The sequence below is a fragment of the Neofelis nebulosa genome, chromosome 18 (assembly GCF_028018385.1).
Source record: "Neofelis nebulosa isolate mNeoNeb1 chromosome 18, mNeoNeb1.pri, whole genome shotgun sequence".
Lineage (NCBI taxonomy): Eukaryota > Metazoa > Chordata > Mammalia > Carnivora > Felidae > Neofelis > Neofelis nebulosa.
In genome coordinates this window covers 30,212,743-30,232,400 of record NC_080799.1, presented here as the reverse complement: position 1 = coordinate 30,232,400, position 19,658 = coordinate 30,212,743, and the positions used below count along the sequence as shown (strand labels likewise).

At 44.8% G+C, this 19,658-nt stretch overlaps 1 protein-coding gene and 1 long non-coding RNA gene across 5 annotated transcripts in view; one reads left to right on the top strand and one right to left on the bottom strand.

The window, feature by feature from the left end:
• TMC7 (transmembrane channel like 7) overlaps positions 1 to 3,468 on the bottom strand; it is a 59,794-nt gene extending 56,326 nt beyond the window's left edge. For all 4 annotated transcript variants that reach the window (XR_009256450.1, XM_058710225.1, XM_058710227.1 and 1 more), the window contains exon 1: positions 3,248 to 3,468. Coding sequence is in view for 3 of the 4 variants with exons in the window: in XM_058710225.1 (XP_058566208.1) it covers positions 3,248 to 3,314 (67 nt within the window). In the remaining variant the exon portion in view is untranslated. The remainder of the gene's footprint in view (positions 1 to 3,247) is intronic.
• A 5-nt stretch (positions 3,469 to 3,473) lies between these two features.
• LOC131500768 (uncharacterized) lies at positions 3,474 to 19,432 on the top strand. Its single transcript, XR_009256451.1, has 4 exons — positions 3,474 to 3,677; positions 14,548 to 14,640; positions 16,529 to 17,099; positions 19,320 to 19,432. It is a non-coding gene; the product is annotated as an uncharacterized LOC131500768 (long non-coding RNA).
• The last annotated feature ends 226 nt before the right edge of the window (positions 19,433 to 19,658 follow it).

Here is a 19,658-nt window from a genome sequence, read left to right as displayed (position 1 = left end):
CTGTCCCAAAAATAAATTAAAAACAAAACAAAAAAAAAAAAGTTGAAAAAAAAAACTGATAAAACTCCAGAGAAGTGAGAATACAGTCCAATGGATACTTGGACAGGATGAGGCCAGTGGGCCATGTGGGCATGAAGCAGGGACAGAGTCTAGCCTATGAAAGGGGAGGCAGTCAGGGAAGGCTTCCAGGAGGAAGTGACACCAGACTAAAAGAAGAGGAGTATGCCTTACAAAGGAATAAGGTAATGAATGGCACCCATGGCAGAGGGAACAGAAGGGGCTTTGCAGGCTCTAGAAGCATCACAGTACCAAATCATGAAAGGTGTGCACTCAACTATTTCCTGAAGGTGTACTATGTACTAAGCACTATACTAAGCATGGGGACATGACGGTGAGCCCAGCCCTTGCCCTCCTGGGGCTTATCATCTAGTAGGGAACAGAGACATTAATAACAACAGTTAATACTTACATGGTCCTGTGACAGCCACAAAAGTCTCCAAAGTGGCTGCCAGTGACCCTCTCCCCCAAATACCGATATTCACATCCTTACATAGGTCCTTTCTACACGGAACAGGGCTGCCCCCTGTGACCAATAAGATATTGCAGAAATAACAGGTGTGATCTCCAAGAGCGGATGATCAAAGACATTAGGACTTCTTTGCCCTCTCCTGGACCATCTGCCATGTCAACAGGGCACTCAAACAGCCTTCTGGGAGGTCCATATGGAGAGGCTTCCGGCCAACAGCCAGTGTCGGTTCGCCATCTGAGCAAGCCATCTTTGGAAGGGAACCTCTAGCCACAGGCAAGCTTTCCTAAGATTTGCATCCCTGGCTGATACCATGATTGCAACTTCATAAGAGACCCTGAGCCAGAACCACATAGATAGGTCATCCCCAAATTCCTGACTTGCAGAAATTGTGAGATAAGAAGAGATTATCACTGTTCTAAGCCTCTGGGTTTGGGGATAATTTGTCAACAGTATAGATAACTAATACAAGTCCTTACGAAGTTTTTAATGTAAATTAACTTTCTTAATCCTTATACTGACCCCCGAAGTAGGTACTGTCACTACCTCCATTTAATACATAAGGAAACTGAGGCACCAAACACTTCAGTGCCTTGCCTGAAGACAAAACCAGTACATGGAAAATGAGGATTTACATCTGGGAATCTAGAGTCTAGATTCTCAGCCACTACGCTATAGCTGTCAGTGTGGCTTCGGGTACACTTCATTCATTCATTCATTCATTCATTCATTCTTTGAACACATATTTAGCATCTACGTACCAGACACTGTTCTAGGTGTTGGCAGAAAAAGACAAAGCACTTGCTTTTCATGGCACGCACATTGTAGAAGAGACATCTAATAGACAAGAAAACAATCAAACCAGATGACTTCAGAAGGTGGTAAGTGCTTTGAAGGAATAAACAAGGGAACCAATCAGGGGAAGAGAGATGGGAGCACTTCTTCAGAGAAAGTCTCCAGAGATCTGCCTCTCTGAGGTGACATCTGAGCAGAGATCTGACAGGAGGAGGAAGAGGCTACCATAGGAAGATCAAAGAGAAATGTAGTTCAGGCAAAGAGAACAGCTGGTGCAAAGGCCCCGAGGCAGCAACAATATATTGGAGGAATTTTCATCATTTAGAAAGATGCATATTCCCCAATCTGTAAACCAGATCCCCTTTGTCTCCTGCCATTCCAACTGTGCTTTCGTGATGCCCATAGAACAGGCCACCATTTACAAAGTACAACAGAGTTACAAACACAATCCCTTCTGAGCCTCCCAGTCAGGCTGGTGGATACAAGATGATAAAACATCATTTTTCCTAAGGACAGGGAAGACCTTTCAGTCAGAGAAGCCATAAAAAGAGGCTTACAAAGTCTCCTTAAACACCCAGCAGAGATCGAAAATAGATGAATCTCATGCCCTCTGTCTGGGAAACCACGGCTGGCATCTTAAATGTGATGGATTGTGCCAAACTAAGAGCGAGGTAAATGGAAACCAACTAGAAAAACACTTGAATGGCTCTGATTGAATGCCTGAAGTTGAACTGATGCCAACACTATTAACAATGAGCTAAAAAATAATTCGCATCCAAATGAATCTGACTTCTGTTTTCTGATTCCTGAGCAAGTTTCCAGGGTTTGGGTCTCTCTAGATATCTTCCTTCCTCTTCTTCAAGATGCAGAGAACAATCCAATCAGAAGGGCCCAATGCCCCAATCTACACTCACGGTTTACTTACTGTAAATTCTTGTGACAAAACTTCTATTCTCAAATTGAAATAGAGGAAACGCTGCTTGTAAAACTCACAGCAGGTTCAGGGCACATGTAAGATGCAAACACTATTGGGAAGCCCGCCCGGGTGCTGGCAACTTTTTATCTTGAATGGGTAGCAGTTGTACATATTTATGTAAAAATTCACTATGCTTACACTTCACTGTAAGTTTTACTTGATAAAAAATGAAAAAGAGGGGTGCCTAAGTCAGTTAAGCATCTGACTCAGGTCATGATCTCACCGTTGTGGGAAGAAGCCCTGTGTGGGGCTCTGCACTGAGTGTAGAGACTGCTTAGGAATCTCTCTCTCTCTCTCTCTCTCTCTCTCTCTCTCTCTCTCTGCCCCTCCTCTGCTCATGCACTAAATAAATTAATTAATTAATAAACTTTGTTTTTTTAAAGGAAAAAGACTATAACACTTGGCTGGCTACCATTTATTATGCCTTTCTCACAGTGTACCAGGCACTGTGCCTGGCACTTCACATATTTTTCTCCTAACTAATCCCACCAACATCCTAGTCCCATTTTACTGCTGAAGAATCTGAGGCTCAGAGAAGGCAAGCCATCTACCAAACATCACACAGCAATAAACAGCCAAAGCAGAATTCAGCTCCAAGTCTGTCTAACTGTAAAGCCTGAAATGTTACGGGAGGCAGACATCTCGTACCACAATGTTAGGGCTGGCGAGGCGCTCACACTCTTTTCAGTTAACAGATTAGGGATCCCTAGAGCAGTGACGGGAAGGCACCATACGGTCAGGGCTCCCATTCCGGTGCTCCTTTGGGGAGGGCATGCGGCCTCTGAATTGAATGAGTATGGCTTGCAGGAAGGAGACCAGGAGTATGGGAGATCCGCTTTCCCCCAAAGCCAGGAGCACCCGGCGCGGGCAGGTGGCGAGGGGCTGGGCCCCCGCCCAGCTCCCGGCAGCTCGCCCGCGGGCCGCCCGGAGCGCGGTCCCCGTCGCCCTACCTGGGTGGCTGAAGGGCTGCCTGCCGGGCCTGCCTGGCGGGAGCGCACTGGCACTGGACTCGCTCATGGCTGCGCCCTGCGCCCCGGAGAGGCCGTCGGGGACCCGCTCTGGCCGCCGCCGCCGCCGCCGCCAGCTCCCGGAGCCGAAATTCCAGGTTCCGGCGCGGACGTCACAGAGGCCGGGGCGGGGGGCGGGGCGCGGAGGAGGCCCTTTGCACGTGCGCCGCCCGCCCGACCCCTCGGGGGCCCGGGAGCTGGTGGAAGTGCCGGTCGCCGGCTGCGGGAGCCGGGATCGGAGACGTGGCTGCGGCGCCCACGGCCCCGGAAGGCTCCACCCAGCGGCCGAGATAAGGGGAGGCTTCCCGACGTCTTACTAAACTTAAAAAGGTTGATTAATAAAAATAACCGAGACTCTGAACAAGTGTATCTAGTAAGTTACCATTTGGGTACAAAAAGGGGGAAAAAAAGATACCTGTACCGTTTGTAAATGCGATTGGGGAGCTGGCTGAGTAAGGTGCAAGGGAGGATCTCACCATATGAGTGTGTGTTACAAATTTCGCAGCATATCCATGTTTCATCGCTCTACATCTATCCATGTACGGTTTAAAACACAATTAAAAGTAATTGCCAAATGTAAATAAATGTAGAACGATTAACTAAATGTAATTCTATATGCATTTGTATATAAGTAATTGCCAAGTGAAATAAATGAGGAAGTGTAGATAAAACTCCTGTGCAGAATTCCAAATAATTTAGATACTTCAAGGAGGTGGAGCCTGATTCTCCACCCTAAATGTGGCCTACACACTGTGATTTCCTTCTAAAGAGTACATTATGGGTGGGAGGGCAAGTAACTTAACCTGGGAAACACTTTGTCAGAAGTGTCACCGCCACGGTGATAAGTTCACATTGATGGCATACACTCTTGGTATGATGTGATGAGAATCACGCTAACTGTGGGGTCTTTCTCCCCAAAACCTGTAACTATAGCCTAATCAATCATAAGAAAACATCAGACAGCAGTGCCTGGGAGCTTCAGACTCTTGGTTTTTTGGATCAGGTCATGATCCCAGGGTCTCGGGATTGAGCCCCCACATGGGGCCTCAAGCTGGTGTGGTGGAGCCTGCTTAAGATTCTCTCCCTATGCCCCTCTCCCTCATTCTCTCTCTCTAAAAAAAAAGAAACAAAGAACAGAAGTGCCTGGGTGGCTCAGTCAGTTAAGAGACCAACTCCAGCCCAGGTCATATCTCAAGGTTTCATGAGTTTGAACCCTTCATCAGGCTCTGTGCTTTCAGCGTGGAACTGATTCCATCCTCTTGTCTCCCTCTCTCTGCCCTTCTGCTCACGCATGTGCTCTCTCTCAAAATACGCGTTAAAAAAAAATTTAATTAAAAGAAATAAAAACAGACAAACCACAAACGTGGGACATTTTACAGGATACCTGATAAGTACTCCCCCAATTGTCAAGTTCATCCAAAACGGGGGGAGTCTGAGAAACTGTCAACAGCTAAGAGGAACCTAAAGAGACATGACTACCAAGTTCAAGTGTAGTGGGATGAGGAGGATACAGGATGTGGAACTGGAGGGGGTGGGGAGAAGCATCTAAGCAAATCTGAATAAAGTATGGACTTTAGATAATAACAATGTGTCAGTATTGGTTCATCTACTGTGAGAAACGTATCATTCAAAGGAGTTGGGGGTGGGGGGTAGAGAAACTCTTTGTACTATTCTCTCCCTACTGTTCTCTGTATGGAAACTCTGTACTCTCTGGACTATTTTCTGTTACTTTAAAACTGTTCCAAAATAGAAAATGTATTTATTTTTTTTAAGTAATTGCTTGGCTCAAAATAAAGGCTATTTTTATTGTAGTTAAGGGTGGGGTCTCTGGGTTTCCCGTTGGAACCCAGTTTCCAATTATTCCCTCAGTGAGCTGGGCCACATGCCTCCACCTCTCTGGGCCTCTGTTTTTCACATGTAAAATGAAGATATATTCGTAGGTCCTGAGCTGTAGTGACAATACTCTTGTCTGAAATGCCTGGGAGAGCATCTGCTGATAGGGGAGGAATCCTAATCTGGATGCGAATATCACACCTTCACAAAAGAAAATCCAAACAAAGATATAAGTGAGAAAGTAAAACCATGGAAGTACTCAAAAAAAATTTTTAGAGAAGGGTTTTTTTTTTTTTAGAGTATCATCAAGGGGATAGGCCTTATTGAGCTTGACCAAAACCCAGAAGCCAAAGAAGCATAAATCCAACTATATAAAAATGTAAAGTTCTGCAACACAGTGACATTTGTGCAAGGATATTCTTTGCAGTGTTGTTTATAACAACAAAAGACCAGAAGTAGCCTAAATCTCCATATGTAGGATGCTGGTTAAATACATTTTGACACAAGTGTCCAGCTATTATATAACTCTACACGTAGACATATAGAAAGTTCTGCATGTAGAAGTATATAATTAAGTGACAAAAGCAAAGAACAAAAGAAGTGTATTAGATAAGCTACCATTTAGGTAAAGAAAGTACATGCTTGCACCGCCTGAGTGGCTCAGTCCATTAAGTGACCGACTCTTGGTTTCAACTCAGGTCATGATCTCACGGTTTGTGAGTTCAAGCACTGAGTCAGGCTCTGTGCTGACAGCTGTTGGAACCTGCTTGGGATTCTCTGTCTCCCTCTCTCTCTACCCCTCTCCTGCTTGCTCTCTCTCTCTCTCTCTCAAAATAAATAAACATTATTTAAAAAAAAGAAAGTATATGTTTGTAAATGGATAGTTTATCTCCAAACAAGGTTGTAGGGTGGGGGTATTTAGCAAGTGTTCTTTTTTTGTACTGCATAGACATATTACCTATATGCACGTTTGTATTTTTAAAAAGTAAAAGTCTGAGGCAGAGAAATATTGACAAATGGTGGCAATTTCTATCATGACACAGTGCCTCCCTCTTCCCTTCCTCACTAGAGGTTAGTTACCTCCCAGTCCCCTGTCCTGGCCTGGAAGGGAGTGGCTGGAACCCAATGGGGTAGAGGTGTGTGATGACCTTGGAGAAGAGGCTCAGAACTCCAGGTGCAAAGCTCCTTCCTGCTGGTCTCACCTGGCACCTAGCCCTGGCTTGGGTTTGCATCCTGGACTAGGCGGGGCCTGAGATCCTCTCCAAAGCAAGGGAATGAGCCCAGCTTGCTGAAGAAGACTCCTTTCTCCCAGGAGAGAACTAATTTTTTTAAAATTTTATTTATTTTGAGAGAGAGAGAGCAGAGAGATGCAGAAAGAGAGGGAGAGAGAGAGAGAGAGAGAGAGAGAGAGAGAGAGAATGAATCCCAAGCAGGCTCCATGCTGACTGTGCAGAGCCCTGCAGTGAGATCATAACCTGAGTCGAAATCAAGAGTCAGTCAGTTAACAGAATGAGCCACCCATGTGTCCAAGGACTAATTTTACAGGAATAGAAATAGGGTAGTTCTTCAGGAAAAAGTCACAGAAATCTCCTGTTTGAAGTAGAAGAGGAAGAAGGCTGTCAGCTGGATAAATTCAGACAGAAGGATGGCAAGTAGGACAGAAAACAGAACAGAACATTGCTTTCATTTTCAAGGGGAGGCACACGTCTTGCCACAGCACCCCATCTTCTTTCTCAGTTTAGCGCTTTGTTTTGTCTATTTTCTACAAGACAATGTAGGAGGCTTGGTGAGGATTCTCTTTTATTATTAGGGGAATAATGATAATAATAATTACTGCTTATTGAAAAATTACTTTGTATCAACCTTTTGTCATACATTACCTCACTTAACTTTCATCAATACTAAGACAATGGGAGTCTCTAAACCCCATTTATAGAGAAAAGAGCCATGTTTTCCTTAAGAGAGAGGCACAATGGAATCACTCCTGTTTCCTCCTTCCCACCATCCTCCTCTGGGTCACCACCCAGAGCACCGCTGCCTCCCCCAAGGCAGGGACTGCCTCCTGACTGTCTCCCTGACTTATCCAAAAGTTGTCTACGCAGCAGTCAAAGCCAATTTCCAAAAAGAAAGTTGGATCTTGGCATTTTCCTGCTTAAACAACCCTCCTCCAATGGTTTCCTCTTGCCACTTAGAATACATATGCACCCTGCTTATTGTGTATGGACCAGAACCCCATCTCCTACCATCGCCACTGTGGCTGGCCTCTTTTCTGCTCCTTGGATGCATCTAGCATGTTCTTGCCTGCGGAATTCATGTTTGCTGTTTCTTTATGCTTGGAACCTGCATATCACACTTGCCCCTGATTTTGTCCATTTCTCTCTTCCCATGGCAAAAGATGGTGGTGTCTCAGCTCCAAGTTTACATAACCTCTGTGAGGACTGAGTAGAGATCTGAGTCATAATTCCCAAGTCCTGGGAGGGAGCGTCTGATATACTTACACTGAAACTGATGTACTTGACTTAAATCAAGAGTAAATTTCTGGCCGTATCACCCAAGTTCTTCATGTAGGTTGTCCTGGTACAAACAGGATTCCCTGTGCATTGACAGCCTTGGAAACTTCATCTTCCTGCCCCCACCAATTGTCATTCCACACGTTGCCTACAACAGAAATGCTCTGTAAACTGTAAATCTCTAAATACATGTTTATACAGTAGCTTGGCTGTGCTATAGACTTATAACTATAGGTTTGCAAAATTGGACAAAGGAGAGAGAATTTTACACACCAATAGATGCAGCAAATAAAGCATATTGTTTCAGTTAATTTACGAAAAAAGAATTAGCCAAGGTCTTTGCTACTTTGCATTTTTCAAAATCTATTTTGAGAAAGCACGCAGGGGAGGGGCAGGGAGAGAGGGAGAGAGAGAGACCAAGCAGGCTCTGCACTGTCAGTGTAGAGCCTGTTAACGGGGCTCCATCTCATGAAGTGAGATCACGACCTGAGTCGAAGTGCAGAGTCAGACAGACGCTTAACCGACTGAGTCACCCAAGCGCCCCTGTTTTTGCAACTTTAAATTTTCGTGGATAATTTGAGTTTGTTGTTGGTTTGTTTGCGTTTTTTACTCATTTGGTTGGTTTTTTAACTCATTTTTTAACTTGGTGTAGGCTGGTTCGTTTTTATTTGGCTGCAGTGATAACCCAGTGTGATTCTCTTAAGGGATAACGGGAATTTGTCGGAAGGGTAGTGGGCAAGATGCTACTGGGCTTCAGAAGGAGACAGAAACAGTCATACCAAGGTTTGAGCAGTTTTTCTAGGTGATGACGGTAGACATCTTTTTTTTTTCTTATTGCCTTTCTGTATTCACCAGCTTCGCTACAAAATTGCACTCATAATCGATAAATGAAAGTTATTATTTTTAAACATATTATAGGACACCTATTCTTTATCCCTGTGCTTCCTCTTGGGTCAAACTTTTTTTTTTTTTTTTTTTTTTGGAGGAGAGAGAGACAGAGAGTGAGTGGGGGAGGGCAGAGAGAGAAGAAGACACAGAACCCGAAGCAGGGTCCAGGCTCTGAGTTGTCAGCACAGAGCCCAATGTGAGGCTCAAACTCACGAACCGCGAGATCATAACCTGGGCTGAATCGGATGCTTAACCTACTGAGCCACCCAGATGCCCCTGAGTCACGCTCTTAATAGAAAAACACAAAGATGCTGAACATGTAATTTTTATCATTGCTACAACAGGTAATAATATATGCCTGCTAGTTTGGCTGTGTGTTCATAAACAATTTTACCCATAGAGTCCCCGGATTTCACATTTGCAAAATCAACAGATTAGAGGAGTGGTTCTTAACCTAAAGTGATACCCTGCCAGGGGGCACTTTGGGAATGTGGGGAGGCAGCTTAGCAGTTACCATGGACAGGGGATGCTACTGACTTAATTCAAAAGTGAAAGCCAGGTTACTCCCTAGCAATGAGCTGATGGGTTCCATCCCACAGAATAAACATCCTGTTTCCTGGGACACAAAGTGCCCAAGATCCAAGCAGACACGCAAGCAGATGAAAACCCATTCTAATGATCAGAGCCAAAACCAAACCCCATCTGACAAATAAATACCCAGTGTTTTTGCATGATTTGAACCTGTACTGAGTTTCTCAGGAACACAGCCACTGTATACATTGAGGAGAGTGCATATCTCCTAGCTTCTAATTCTGTCAAGAGTTATTCGCTATTTCAGAAAATCAAAGCTGCTCAGGGTAGTTGGGTCATCACTACTACACCCCTGTATCACTCTGCTGTTGTAGCTGAAGCCTTTGAGATGTTTCTTCTAGAAGACATCCACTGTTTCATGACTATTATCCTCTTACAAATACTTTGGTTTTATCCTTTTTTCCTCTTAGGCTTGGGTCAGTATATTGTTTGGTTTCCCACATTATTTGTGCAGGTAGGGTTATACCATGTTCAGGGAACACCTGTTGAGAGCCAAGAGGCTCCCTCCCTTGCTTCTCCTTCATTTAAGTAGATTCACATGCCCCTTGTTCACCAGTCTTCCTCCAGACCACGTGTTTAATACTGCCCCCTCTGTTCCCCTATCCTTACCCCTCTGACCCTTGACTTCAATCAAGAATAAGTTCTTGGCCTCATCACCCATGTTCTTCGTGTAGGTTTTCCTGGTGAGGTGGGAAACAAAGGTAGAAAGAAATATAGGTAATATTTAATTTCCTTATAACCTGCAGCCAGTTCAGAGATACTTCAGGCTGGCAGAGTATGACATTTCTCCTCCAGGAACTCCTGACTTAAAGTTAATGCCTCACTAGAGGGAAAAATAACCTTAACTTGACAATAGCAAGAACTCCAAGATCCTGTGAGTCTTCTTTAGCATATGAAAGTCGTTCTTTTTTAATTTTTAAATTTTTTTTAAAGATTATTTATTTTGAGAGAGAGAGAGAGAGAGAGCAGGGGAGTGGCAGAGAGAGAAGGAGAGGGAGGATCCCAAGCAGGCTCTGTTCTGTCACCACAGAGCCCGATGTGCGGCTCAATCCCATGAACCGTGAGATCGTGGCCTGAGCCGAAGTGAAGAGTCAGATGCTTAACCGACAGAGCTGCCCAGGTGCCCTAAAAGTCCTTTTGGAAACTTCCCGTTGCCTTTACCTCTCCCAACTCCCAAGTATATAGTCAGTTGTGAGGAGCCTCACAACCCCAGTGCAGCTTTTCCTGCTCATGGGTCCTGTCCCTGTCCTTTAATAAAACCACCTTTTTGCACCAAAGATGTCTCAAGAATTCTTTCTTAGCCATAGGCTCTGAACCCCAACACTTCAAACCACATAAATTCCACAAACTGTCTATAACACTGTAACCTACTCATGGGGTTTTGGGGTGATGGTGGAGTAAGTGGGGTAAAAAAAGATGGCAGAGTAAGACAGTAAGGGAATTTAATTTTTCATTTGCCTTTGTTTCCCACATCACCATGGCAAGCACTTAAACCCCCTTACATCTTGATGAAGGTGATATTAGGGCTCCGGGACATGGGGTCTATAGGTTTCTGGAGATTAGGCTATAGATAAGCTTGCCTTTTTTCTTGCGGTTTACTGAGTTGCCTGAAGGAGACTCCTGTATGACTCTGATCTCTATCAGGCAACCATCTGCTTTCTTTCCTTTCCCTTGTCCTTGGGCAGCCAAGAGTGTCAGGAATATCACACATACCTCACCTTGGAGGAGGGGGGTTGCTGCTAGCCTGTACTTTGCCCTCAGCTTGCCCCATGCTCCCTCATTGCTACTCTGTATGATTTTTTTTCCTGGCAGTCATCACATTCTAACGAAATATACATTTGACTGGGGGCACGTGGGTAGCTCAGTGGGTTAAGGGTTCCACTTCGGCTCAAGTCATGACCTCACAGTTTGTGAGTTCGCGTTGGGCTCTGTGCTGACAGCTCAGAACCTGGAACCTGCCTTAGATTCTGTCTCTCTCTCTCTCTCTCTCTCTCTCTCTCTCTGCCCCTCCCCTGCTCACACTCTCTCTCTCTCAAAACACGAACATAACAAATACACATACACATTTGACTGTTTTATGTGTATTGTGTGTCTCCCTCACTAAAATGAAAGTCCCACAAGGGCAGGGATCCTGGTGTCAGTGGTCACTGACAGATTCCCCTTGTCTCAATTGTCTAGCACACAGGAGGCGCTCGACGATTCCAGCTGATTGCATAAATTGGGTTTGTTCATTTAGGATTATAAAAGGGGATCCAAACTCTGAGTCAGCTCCTGATGAAATTTTCTGTGAAAATGGGAAAAATAATGGGGTGTGGGAGGGGGACTCTCTCTTCCTGGTATGAATTGTCCCAGGATGTTTAAATACAAATCTTCTTTATTTGGAGTCATGAAAACCAATCTTAAGGCAAATTGCAAGGTCATTCAGAAATGGCCAAACACCTCTGAGGTCAGGAGAGGCTCAGCCCGTTTTGAGTTTTCCAGGCTCTTGGCTGTCAGCAAAGAAAAGGCTCTTAGCAAAGGACCCCACCCTGCTGGAGAGAGCTCAGCTGCTATTTTAAAGACCTAAGTGTTTACAGTCAGGCCTCCATGCACTTCCACACTGGCCTGTCCCTTCCCAGGGGGCTCAGAGATGGACCAAGGGCCCATCTGGAAATCGCTTCCTTCCTGACTCTCAGTCCCCACTTGGACTGCAGCTTTAAACCACTCCCTTGCCTTCCCACAAAGCACAGACCATCCCCCTCCCCCCAGGAGGATTCAGTTTTAATCCCCTCCCTTGAAGAGCTGAATCCCAACAAAAGCCGAGAGTATTCCCATAGTCTGCTCACAAGCCTAAAACACAGCTGTTAGAGCCGACCGTGTCCACTTGGGTGACAGGGGAGAAAAAATTGTCCCCTCAGCTTGTTTTGCACACACCTCCAAGCTGTGGGGCACAGGACAATTGCCACATTAAATTTTTATTGTAAACGCCTAGGTTCACCTGTGCCTCTGAGTGGATCAGGTTGCAAAGCCTTCTTTCTCAGAAGGACTGTTTTATTCTGTTGTTATCCTTTTTCATGTGAAAATGTCCATTTGCAGAGAGAGGTGGCTGAGAGCATGGGCTGTGGAGCCAGACAGCCTGGGTTCCACAGGCAGCTCTGCCACTCAATAGCTGTGTGGTCTGAGGCCAGTTGCTAAGCCTCTCTGTGCTCCTGATTTCTCATCAAAGGATTCTAATGGCAGTGATGAGGGAGCATAAGGCAAGCTGACACCCCGCAAACACCCCTCCCCCAGGTGGGATGTGTGTGACATTCCTTAGGCACTCATGGCTACCCAAGAACCAAGGAAAGGAAAGGAAACAAATGGTTAACTCAGATCACAGTCATGCAGGACAGGGGTCTCCATCAGTTTACATATGTCTTGGTAAATTACAAGAAAACGGCAATCTTATCAATAGCCTAATCTCCAGGAACCTATAGACTCAGTTTCCTGGAGCCCCAACATCACCCTCCCCTCCATAGTGATGTGGGAAACAAAGACAAGAAGGAAATGGCTGGTAAAATGAAATTTCTTTATAACCTGCAGCCCATTGACAAATACTTGAGGCAAATACAAAGTAGAACATTCCTCCAGAACCCCCTACTGTCCTAATGGTAATGCCTTACTAGAGGGAAAACCACCTTAGCTTGACAATAGCAAGGCCTCAAGTATCTTAGGAGTCCTCTTTAGCATACGAAAGTCCTTCTGGAGGCCTCCCTTCGGCCTTTATCTCCTCAACTCCATAGTATATAACTAGTCATTCTCCACAACCCCCCCCCCCACCGGAAGCTCTTCTGCCCACGGGTCCTGTCCCCGTGTTTTAATAAAATCACCTTTTTTTTTTTTTTTCTCCAATAAAATTACCTTTTTTGCACCAAAGACATCTCAAGAATTCTTTCTTGGGCAGCTCCGGACCCCCACCACCTTAAAACCCCATCAACATCATCTACCACCAACACAGGGCTGTAAGGCAGGCAGGGGTCCTGGGGGCAACATTTATAGAGACATCCAGCGTTTTGCAAGTGCAGGGTTAGCACCTGAGAGTATCTCCCTCCTCCACCCTCTTCTTCTTCCCCCAACCCTAGTCCCAGCCGAGCTCTTAAGATTGTTGGAATTGATGTGGCTTAAAGTAGAGTCTGAGAGCCAACGGCCAAGAAAGAATTCTTAGATGTTTTTGGTGCAAAAAGGTGGCTTTATTAAATAAAGCACAGGGACAGGACCTGTGGGCAGAAAGAGCTGCACTGAGGTTGTGAGGAGTGACTGGTTATATACTTTGGAGTTGAGGGAGGTAAAGGCAACGGAAGCTTCAAAAAGGATTCTCTTATGTTAAAGAAGATTTACAGGATCCTGGAGGCCTAGCAAACATTGTTTTCCCCTCTAGCAAAGCACTGACTTTAAGACAGAAGTTGCTGGAGGAATGTCATATTCTGCCTATCTCCAGTATTTGTCAAGGGGCTGCAGGTTATAAGGAAATTTAATTTATCTACGTTTCTTTTGCCTTTGTTCTCCACATCAGAATGACATAAGGAGATCAGTTCTCTAAGGCACTTAGAACAGTGCCTGGTCCAGAATAATTGCTATATAAATGTTTGTTAAATGCACTAAACATTTTTTATTAAGGGTTTATATTACTAAATGCTAATGTTGTTTTTTCTTCTTTTTTAAATTTATTTTTTATTAAAAAATTTTTTTTACATTTATTTTTGAGAGACAGAGACAGAGAGAGACAGAGCAAGCGTGGGGGAGGGGCAGAGAGAGAGGGAGACACAGAATCAGAAGCAGGCTCCAGGTTCGGAGCTGTCAGTGCAGAGACCCACGCGGGGCTTGAACTCACAAACTGTGAGATCATGACCTGAGCCGAACTCGGACACTCAACCGGCTGAGCCACCCAGGCGCCCCTTTTTTCTTCTTTTAATTGTTTTTAATGTTTATTCATTTTTGAGAGACAGAGTGTGAGTCGGGGAGGGGCAGAGAGAGAGGGAGACAGAGAATCTGAAGCAGGCTCCAGGCGCTGAGCCCTCAGCACAGAGAGCACCACGGGGAGCTCAAACCCACAAACCGTGAGATCACGACCTGAGTTGAAGTCCGACGCTTAACGGACTGACCGACCCAGGTGCCCCTTAACCGACTGACCGACCCAGGTGCCCTTCGTTTTCTCTTCTTTTTATATAATTTTGCCCGGTGTTGGTCATGTGGAAAAAAAGACTGGTAACCCTGGGTTTGCTCCCAAAGTTTATTCGAGAAATGTTACTGTTTTGTACATTTCAGTCACCACACCAGGAGGCATATGATGTCAGATTGTCCCACTGACACTGATTGATGATGGATGTTGGCTTTGTTGAGATGCTAGGTTTGGAAATTTTACTTCCTTGGTTAAGTTTATTCCTTGGCATTTTATTCTTTTAGGGGCAATTGCAGATGGAACTGTTTTCTTAAGTTCTCGCATTTGGGAATTTTAAAGCGCCAAGTTTGGACCACTTTGACTTGCAAACATTCCAGGTATGTAACCAAACCAACGTGAGTGCGATTCTCGACCAGTCACAGAAACTTCACCAGGTGGGTTGTGGCACAAGGAAAACTTTATTTGCAGCAAATAAATGAGGTCACGGGAATGGCTTCCAAAGCCCTGACTCCCCAAGAGAGGGTGAATGGATATCTTTAGGATTAGGATGAATATTTAGATAGGGGATCTCTGTCATTGGACGAGAGGCAGGCATAAAATTGCACATGCGCCATAAGGAAACGTGCCTAGACAACGTTGTGTGTTATGCAAATGAGGCTTGTGCTCCTCCTGGGGAGGGGATTTTAGTGGTATAATGAGGTAAAGGTTATGTTGGGTCGTTCTAGGGGTCACTCCACAGTCCATCTGCGCAGGGCCAAACGGTCTGGCTTGTGGGTGTGGTCAGGGCAGTCGCCATCCCACCCCTGAGGTAGTTTTGGGTTTCATTTGCCAGAGTTAAGAGGAAAGCTGGAAAAAAGCGCTTAAGGAAAAACGTAAGACAAAGGCTAGTGAGTACATGCAGGTGGGCTGTAAAGGTCAGTTCCTGGGGTCTAGCTGGTGACGCGTTTGCTCTTTGGTGAGTTACAGGCAGAGACCACTCTAGGCGGAGTTGTGTCACAAGGGAAACTTTATTTGGAGCAAATAAGGAGATCAGGAGGAATAACTTGCAAAGTGGTAACTCTTCAAGTGGAGGTGAGTGGGTTGCTGTTCTTTAGGGTTAGAATGAATATTCAGAAAAGGGAATCTTGTCACTGCATGTAAAGTTGGGCGTAAGGTTGCCCAGGCATACTTTGAAAACATGCCTATGCATGTATCCCATGTTGTGTTAATAAACCTGTGTTCCTCCGTGGGTGGGGATTTAATTTTTTTTTCATGTTTATTTATTTTGAAAGAGAGAGAGAGAGAGAGAGAGAGAGAGAGAGAGAGAGAACACGTCAGCAGGGGAGGGGCAGACAGAGCATCTCAAGCAGGCTCTGTGCTGTCATCAAAGAGCCTGATATGGGGCTGGAACTCATGAACCTGAGATCATGACCTGAACTGAAATCAAGAGTCAGATGCTCAACCAAGGAAGCCATCCAGGTGCCCCTTGGATGGAGATTTTAACATTAGAATGAGATAGAGCTCGCTGTCAGCAGGTGTGAGTAGGTGTTTGAGCTCAAACTGGTCTAGGCTGGCGGGAGCTCTTGTTTGCCTCTAAAAGACAAGGTTGGGGTGCCTGGGTGGCTCAGTCAGTTAAGCATCAGACTTCAGCTCAGGTCATTATCTCGTGGTTCATGGGTTTGAGCCCTGCATCTGGCTTTGTGCTGATAGCTCTTCTGATTCTGTGTCTCCCTCTCTGTCTTCTCCCCTGCTCACGCTCTGTTTCTCTCTCTCTCTCAAAAATAATGTTAAAAAATTAAAAAAAGATAAGGTTAATGTTTCTGTCAAGAAGGGGGATGAGTAGGGGACTTGCTGGTGACAGTTTTAACCTCATTAATCCTGTGGGGCACAGTTTCAATCCTGCAGTAGGTCAATCTTTATTTTTGAACAGTGCTGGGAGTGTTACAATTGATTTACTGTGTCTGATATGTTTAGGCTATTTTCTGGCTTGGTAGAGACCATTGGGTTTTGCATTCCCTTTTGTTCCCTTAAGATCTTTAACTACTGAGGTTTTTGTATTTCTTAGTTCTTACACCTCTTAGGAAGAGTTCTGTAAGAAGTGTTGCCAGGGCAAGTAGTGCTGGTGAACTGTAGATCACAGAAGATAGCTGGGGGTTTAAAATGACTTCTGTGCCACAAAAGTTATATCTCACCTTTCTTTTTCTGGGGACCCCCCCCAACTCTTTCTGCTTATAGTTATATCTGTAAATTATATTCCTTTTGTTAACATTTATAATTTTTCTTTAGGGTCCTTTCTCAGGGTCAAGATTTGGGTTAATCACATCTTTGCAATAAAAAAAAAAAAGTCAAATACCAGAGTGATTTGTGATCATCAGCAAGAAACAAACAATATCTGTGCATTAGAGAAACTTGTAAGCACCTGATTAAAGAAGAGATCAGGTCAACCACACCGGTGGGATGAACCTCTTCCTCTGACACAACCTCACCTGTTAACTGGAGCTATTCAGGAAGAAAGAGGCAAATGCAAATTGTGGGATGCTCCTGAGAGGCAACTGGCCAGGGTGTTTCAGCAGTGCCAATGTCTTACGAGAAAAAAAAAAAAAAAAAAGATGAGACAAATTAAAATTCAAGGAAAAGGAGATTAAAGAAGGATAAAGAGGCATGAAGCTAAATGCCATTCATGATCCTTCGGGCCTCTCCCCAGGGCAGCTAGCTTGAGCATCCTCACAACATGGCGGCTGTATTCTCCCAGAGCCAGTGATTCAAGAGAGTGAAAGGCAGAAGCACTAGTATCTTTTATGACCTGGTCCTGGAAGTCACATACTATCATTTCCACATTATCCTATTGGTTACACAGGTCAGTACTATTTAGTGTGGGAAGAGAGTACACAGGGGTGTGAACACCATGGGATGAGGGTCCCTGACTGCCATATTACAGGCTGCCTACCACAAGTACCTACCTCATGGGGTTGTGGAAGGAATGAAATGCATTAATAAATGGAAAGGATTCCAGACCAATGCTCTGCATACAGTAGGTTCTTATCAATGTTAGCTTTTGGTATTATTGGCCCACAAGGTAGCAGTTTGCTTTTCTTTAACTATATATCACTGTCACAAATTTTAAGGCAATAATCTTTCACTCTTAACCTATCTTAACCTAGGGCACTCCTCAAAATCACCTGTGGGATTTTTCAGTTTAATACTACTTTTTAGGAGTACCTGGGTAGCTCAGTTGGTTGGGAATCTGACTCTCTTTTATTTCTTTATGTTTTTTTTTTTTTTAATTTTGATTTTGAGAGAGAGACAGAGTGTGAATGGGGGAGAGGCAGAGAGAGGGAGACACAGAATCTAAAGCAGGCTGCAGGCTCTGAGCTATCAGCACAGAGCCTGACATGGGGCTCGAACTTACAAATCATGAGATCATGACCTGAGTGGAAGTCGGTCGCTTAACTGGCTGAGCCACCCAGGTGCCCTGGGAGTCTGACTCTTGATTTCGGCTCAGGTTATGAACTGATGGTTCCTGAGGTGGAACCCCTGTTGGGCTCTGCACTGACAGCTCAGGGCTTGCTTGGGATTCCCCCCTTGCCCCTCCCCCTCCATCTCTCAAAATAAATAAATATGGGTGCCTGGGTGGCTCAGTCAGTTAAGCGTTGGTCTCTTGATTTCAGTTCCAGCTGTGAACTCACGGGTTCGTGGGATCAAGCTCTGAGTTGAGCATGGAGGCTGCTTGGGATTTTCTCTCTCCCTCTCTGCTTCTCTGTTCCATTTCTGCTCACATGAGCATGTGCTCACTCTCTCTCTCCCACTAAATAAATAAGTAAATAAATAAACTTTAAAAAATATATACTTTTAAAAACAATTTTAAGTGGTTTTTAAATTTATGAAAATAACAATGCTTGTTCAACCTTACAGAAGTATGTATAATATATGCTTGTTTCCCTCCCTGGGAGTAACTACTTTTAAGTTTATATTCTTCTGACCACTTTATCCTAATTTATAGATATATTATACTAGTGTTAAATAAATGGGATTCTAGTGTGTGTATGGGTGGGTGACTTAGAAATTGGTTGAATGGTTTATCTTGGGAATCATGTATGTTATGTCTGTGCATTTGTGTGATGGTCGCCAGTCCCACCCTACTCCCCAGGGACTGACCATTGAGAGATTTTTTTTTCCTAGGGAGTAGGGGCATATTTTCATAATTTACCATTCCACGATGTGGAATGGAATAATGGAGTCATGACAAAGTTTGATCCCCAGATAGGTCGGTAGGCTTGATTCTATTTCAAATCTGTAATGCAAATGTTGGGGAAAGTCTGTGAGCTTTGGAGTCAAGGCAAGTCTGGATTTGAATGTTGGCTCTGATGCTTACTAGCAGGATGACTCTGGGCAAGGTTTGCTTCTCTTTGTATCAGTCTCTCTCCTTCAGTCTCCATATTTGTAAAGCCACCTCATGGAGATATTAAGTGAGGTCATCCGTGATGTCAAGTGTCAGGCGGACTCCCAGCCTGAATTACTCAGTGTAGGTTAGCTGCGTTTCCAGTCATCGCACCCTTTGGACGGACTGCGGAACTTCCCACAAGAGGGCGCAAGTGAGCGGGCGTGAGTGCCTTGCAGCCCTTTGAGCGCCGCGGTGGGGGCTACAGCGGTTCAGCGGCCACAACATTGCAAACATCCCTGGAGTATGTGTAAACACGGTCCTGTCCTCTCCGGAGGTGGCTGAATGAGATTGTGTCGTGAATATAATGAGTGCCCCGGGGGGTGGCAACAGCTCTGCTCTGCCTCTGGGGAGCCTGCCTTCTGGTTGCTATGGAATTTTCACAGCCGTTCTCTTCCCAAAAGCACCGAGTCAAATCCCTTTTGGGACCAAAAAGCCTTAGTTTCACCACCTTTAAGATAGATGGCATCATACTTTCCAGTCTCTCCCCATCAGGTTAGCTGGAGCAACGGGCAGAGCCGGGGCCACTGAAAAAAGTGAATGACCACGAAATAACATGCTCCTATTTTTTCAAAGTATTTTTTTTTTTTTTAACTGGCTAATCATGACAGACCTAATCTTACCTCGTTCAACCCTCAGGACAACGTATGAGGAGGATATTATTATCCCTGCTTGATGATTGAGAAAATGGGAGTCACAGAGAGGGCTAGCAACTTTCCCAATGTCACACAGCTAGGGAGTAGTAGAGGTAAGTTTCATGGTCTTGTTTGTTCAAACTCCACAGCTGGTGGGTCTAACCACTGCACACACAGCCTTTTTGCTTGAGGTGAAGACTCCTGGACTCAGGGTCAGAAGTCATGGGTGAATCATAGTTCTTTCACTGCTGAGTCAATTTGCAAGTCAATTTGCTGAGTCATAGGCAAGTCTCAACAGTTTTTTTTCTGTTTCTCCATGAAAACTTTGGGTCTGGGAAGAGTT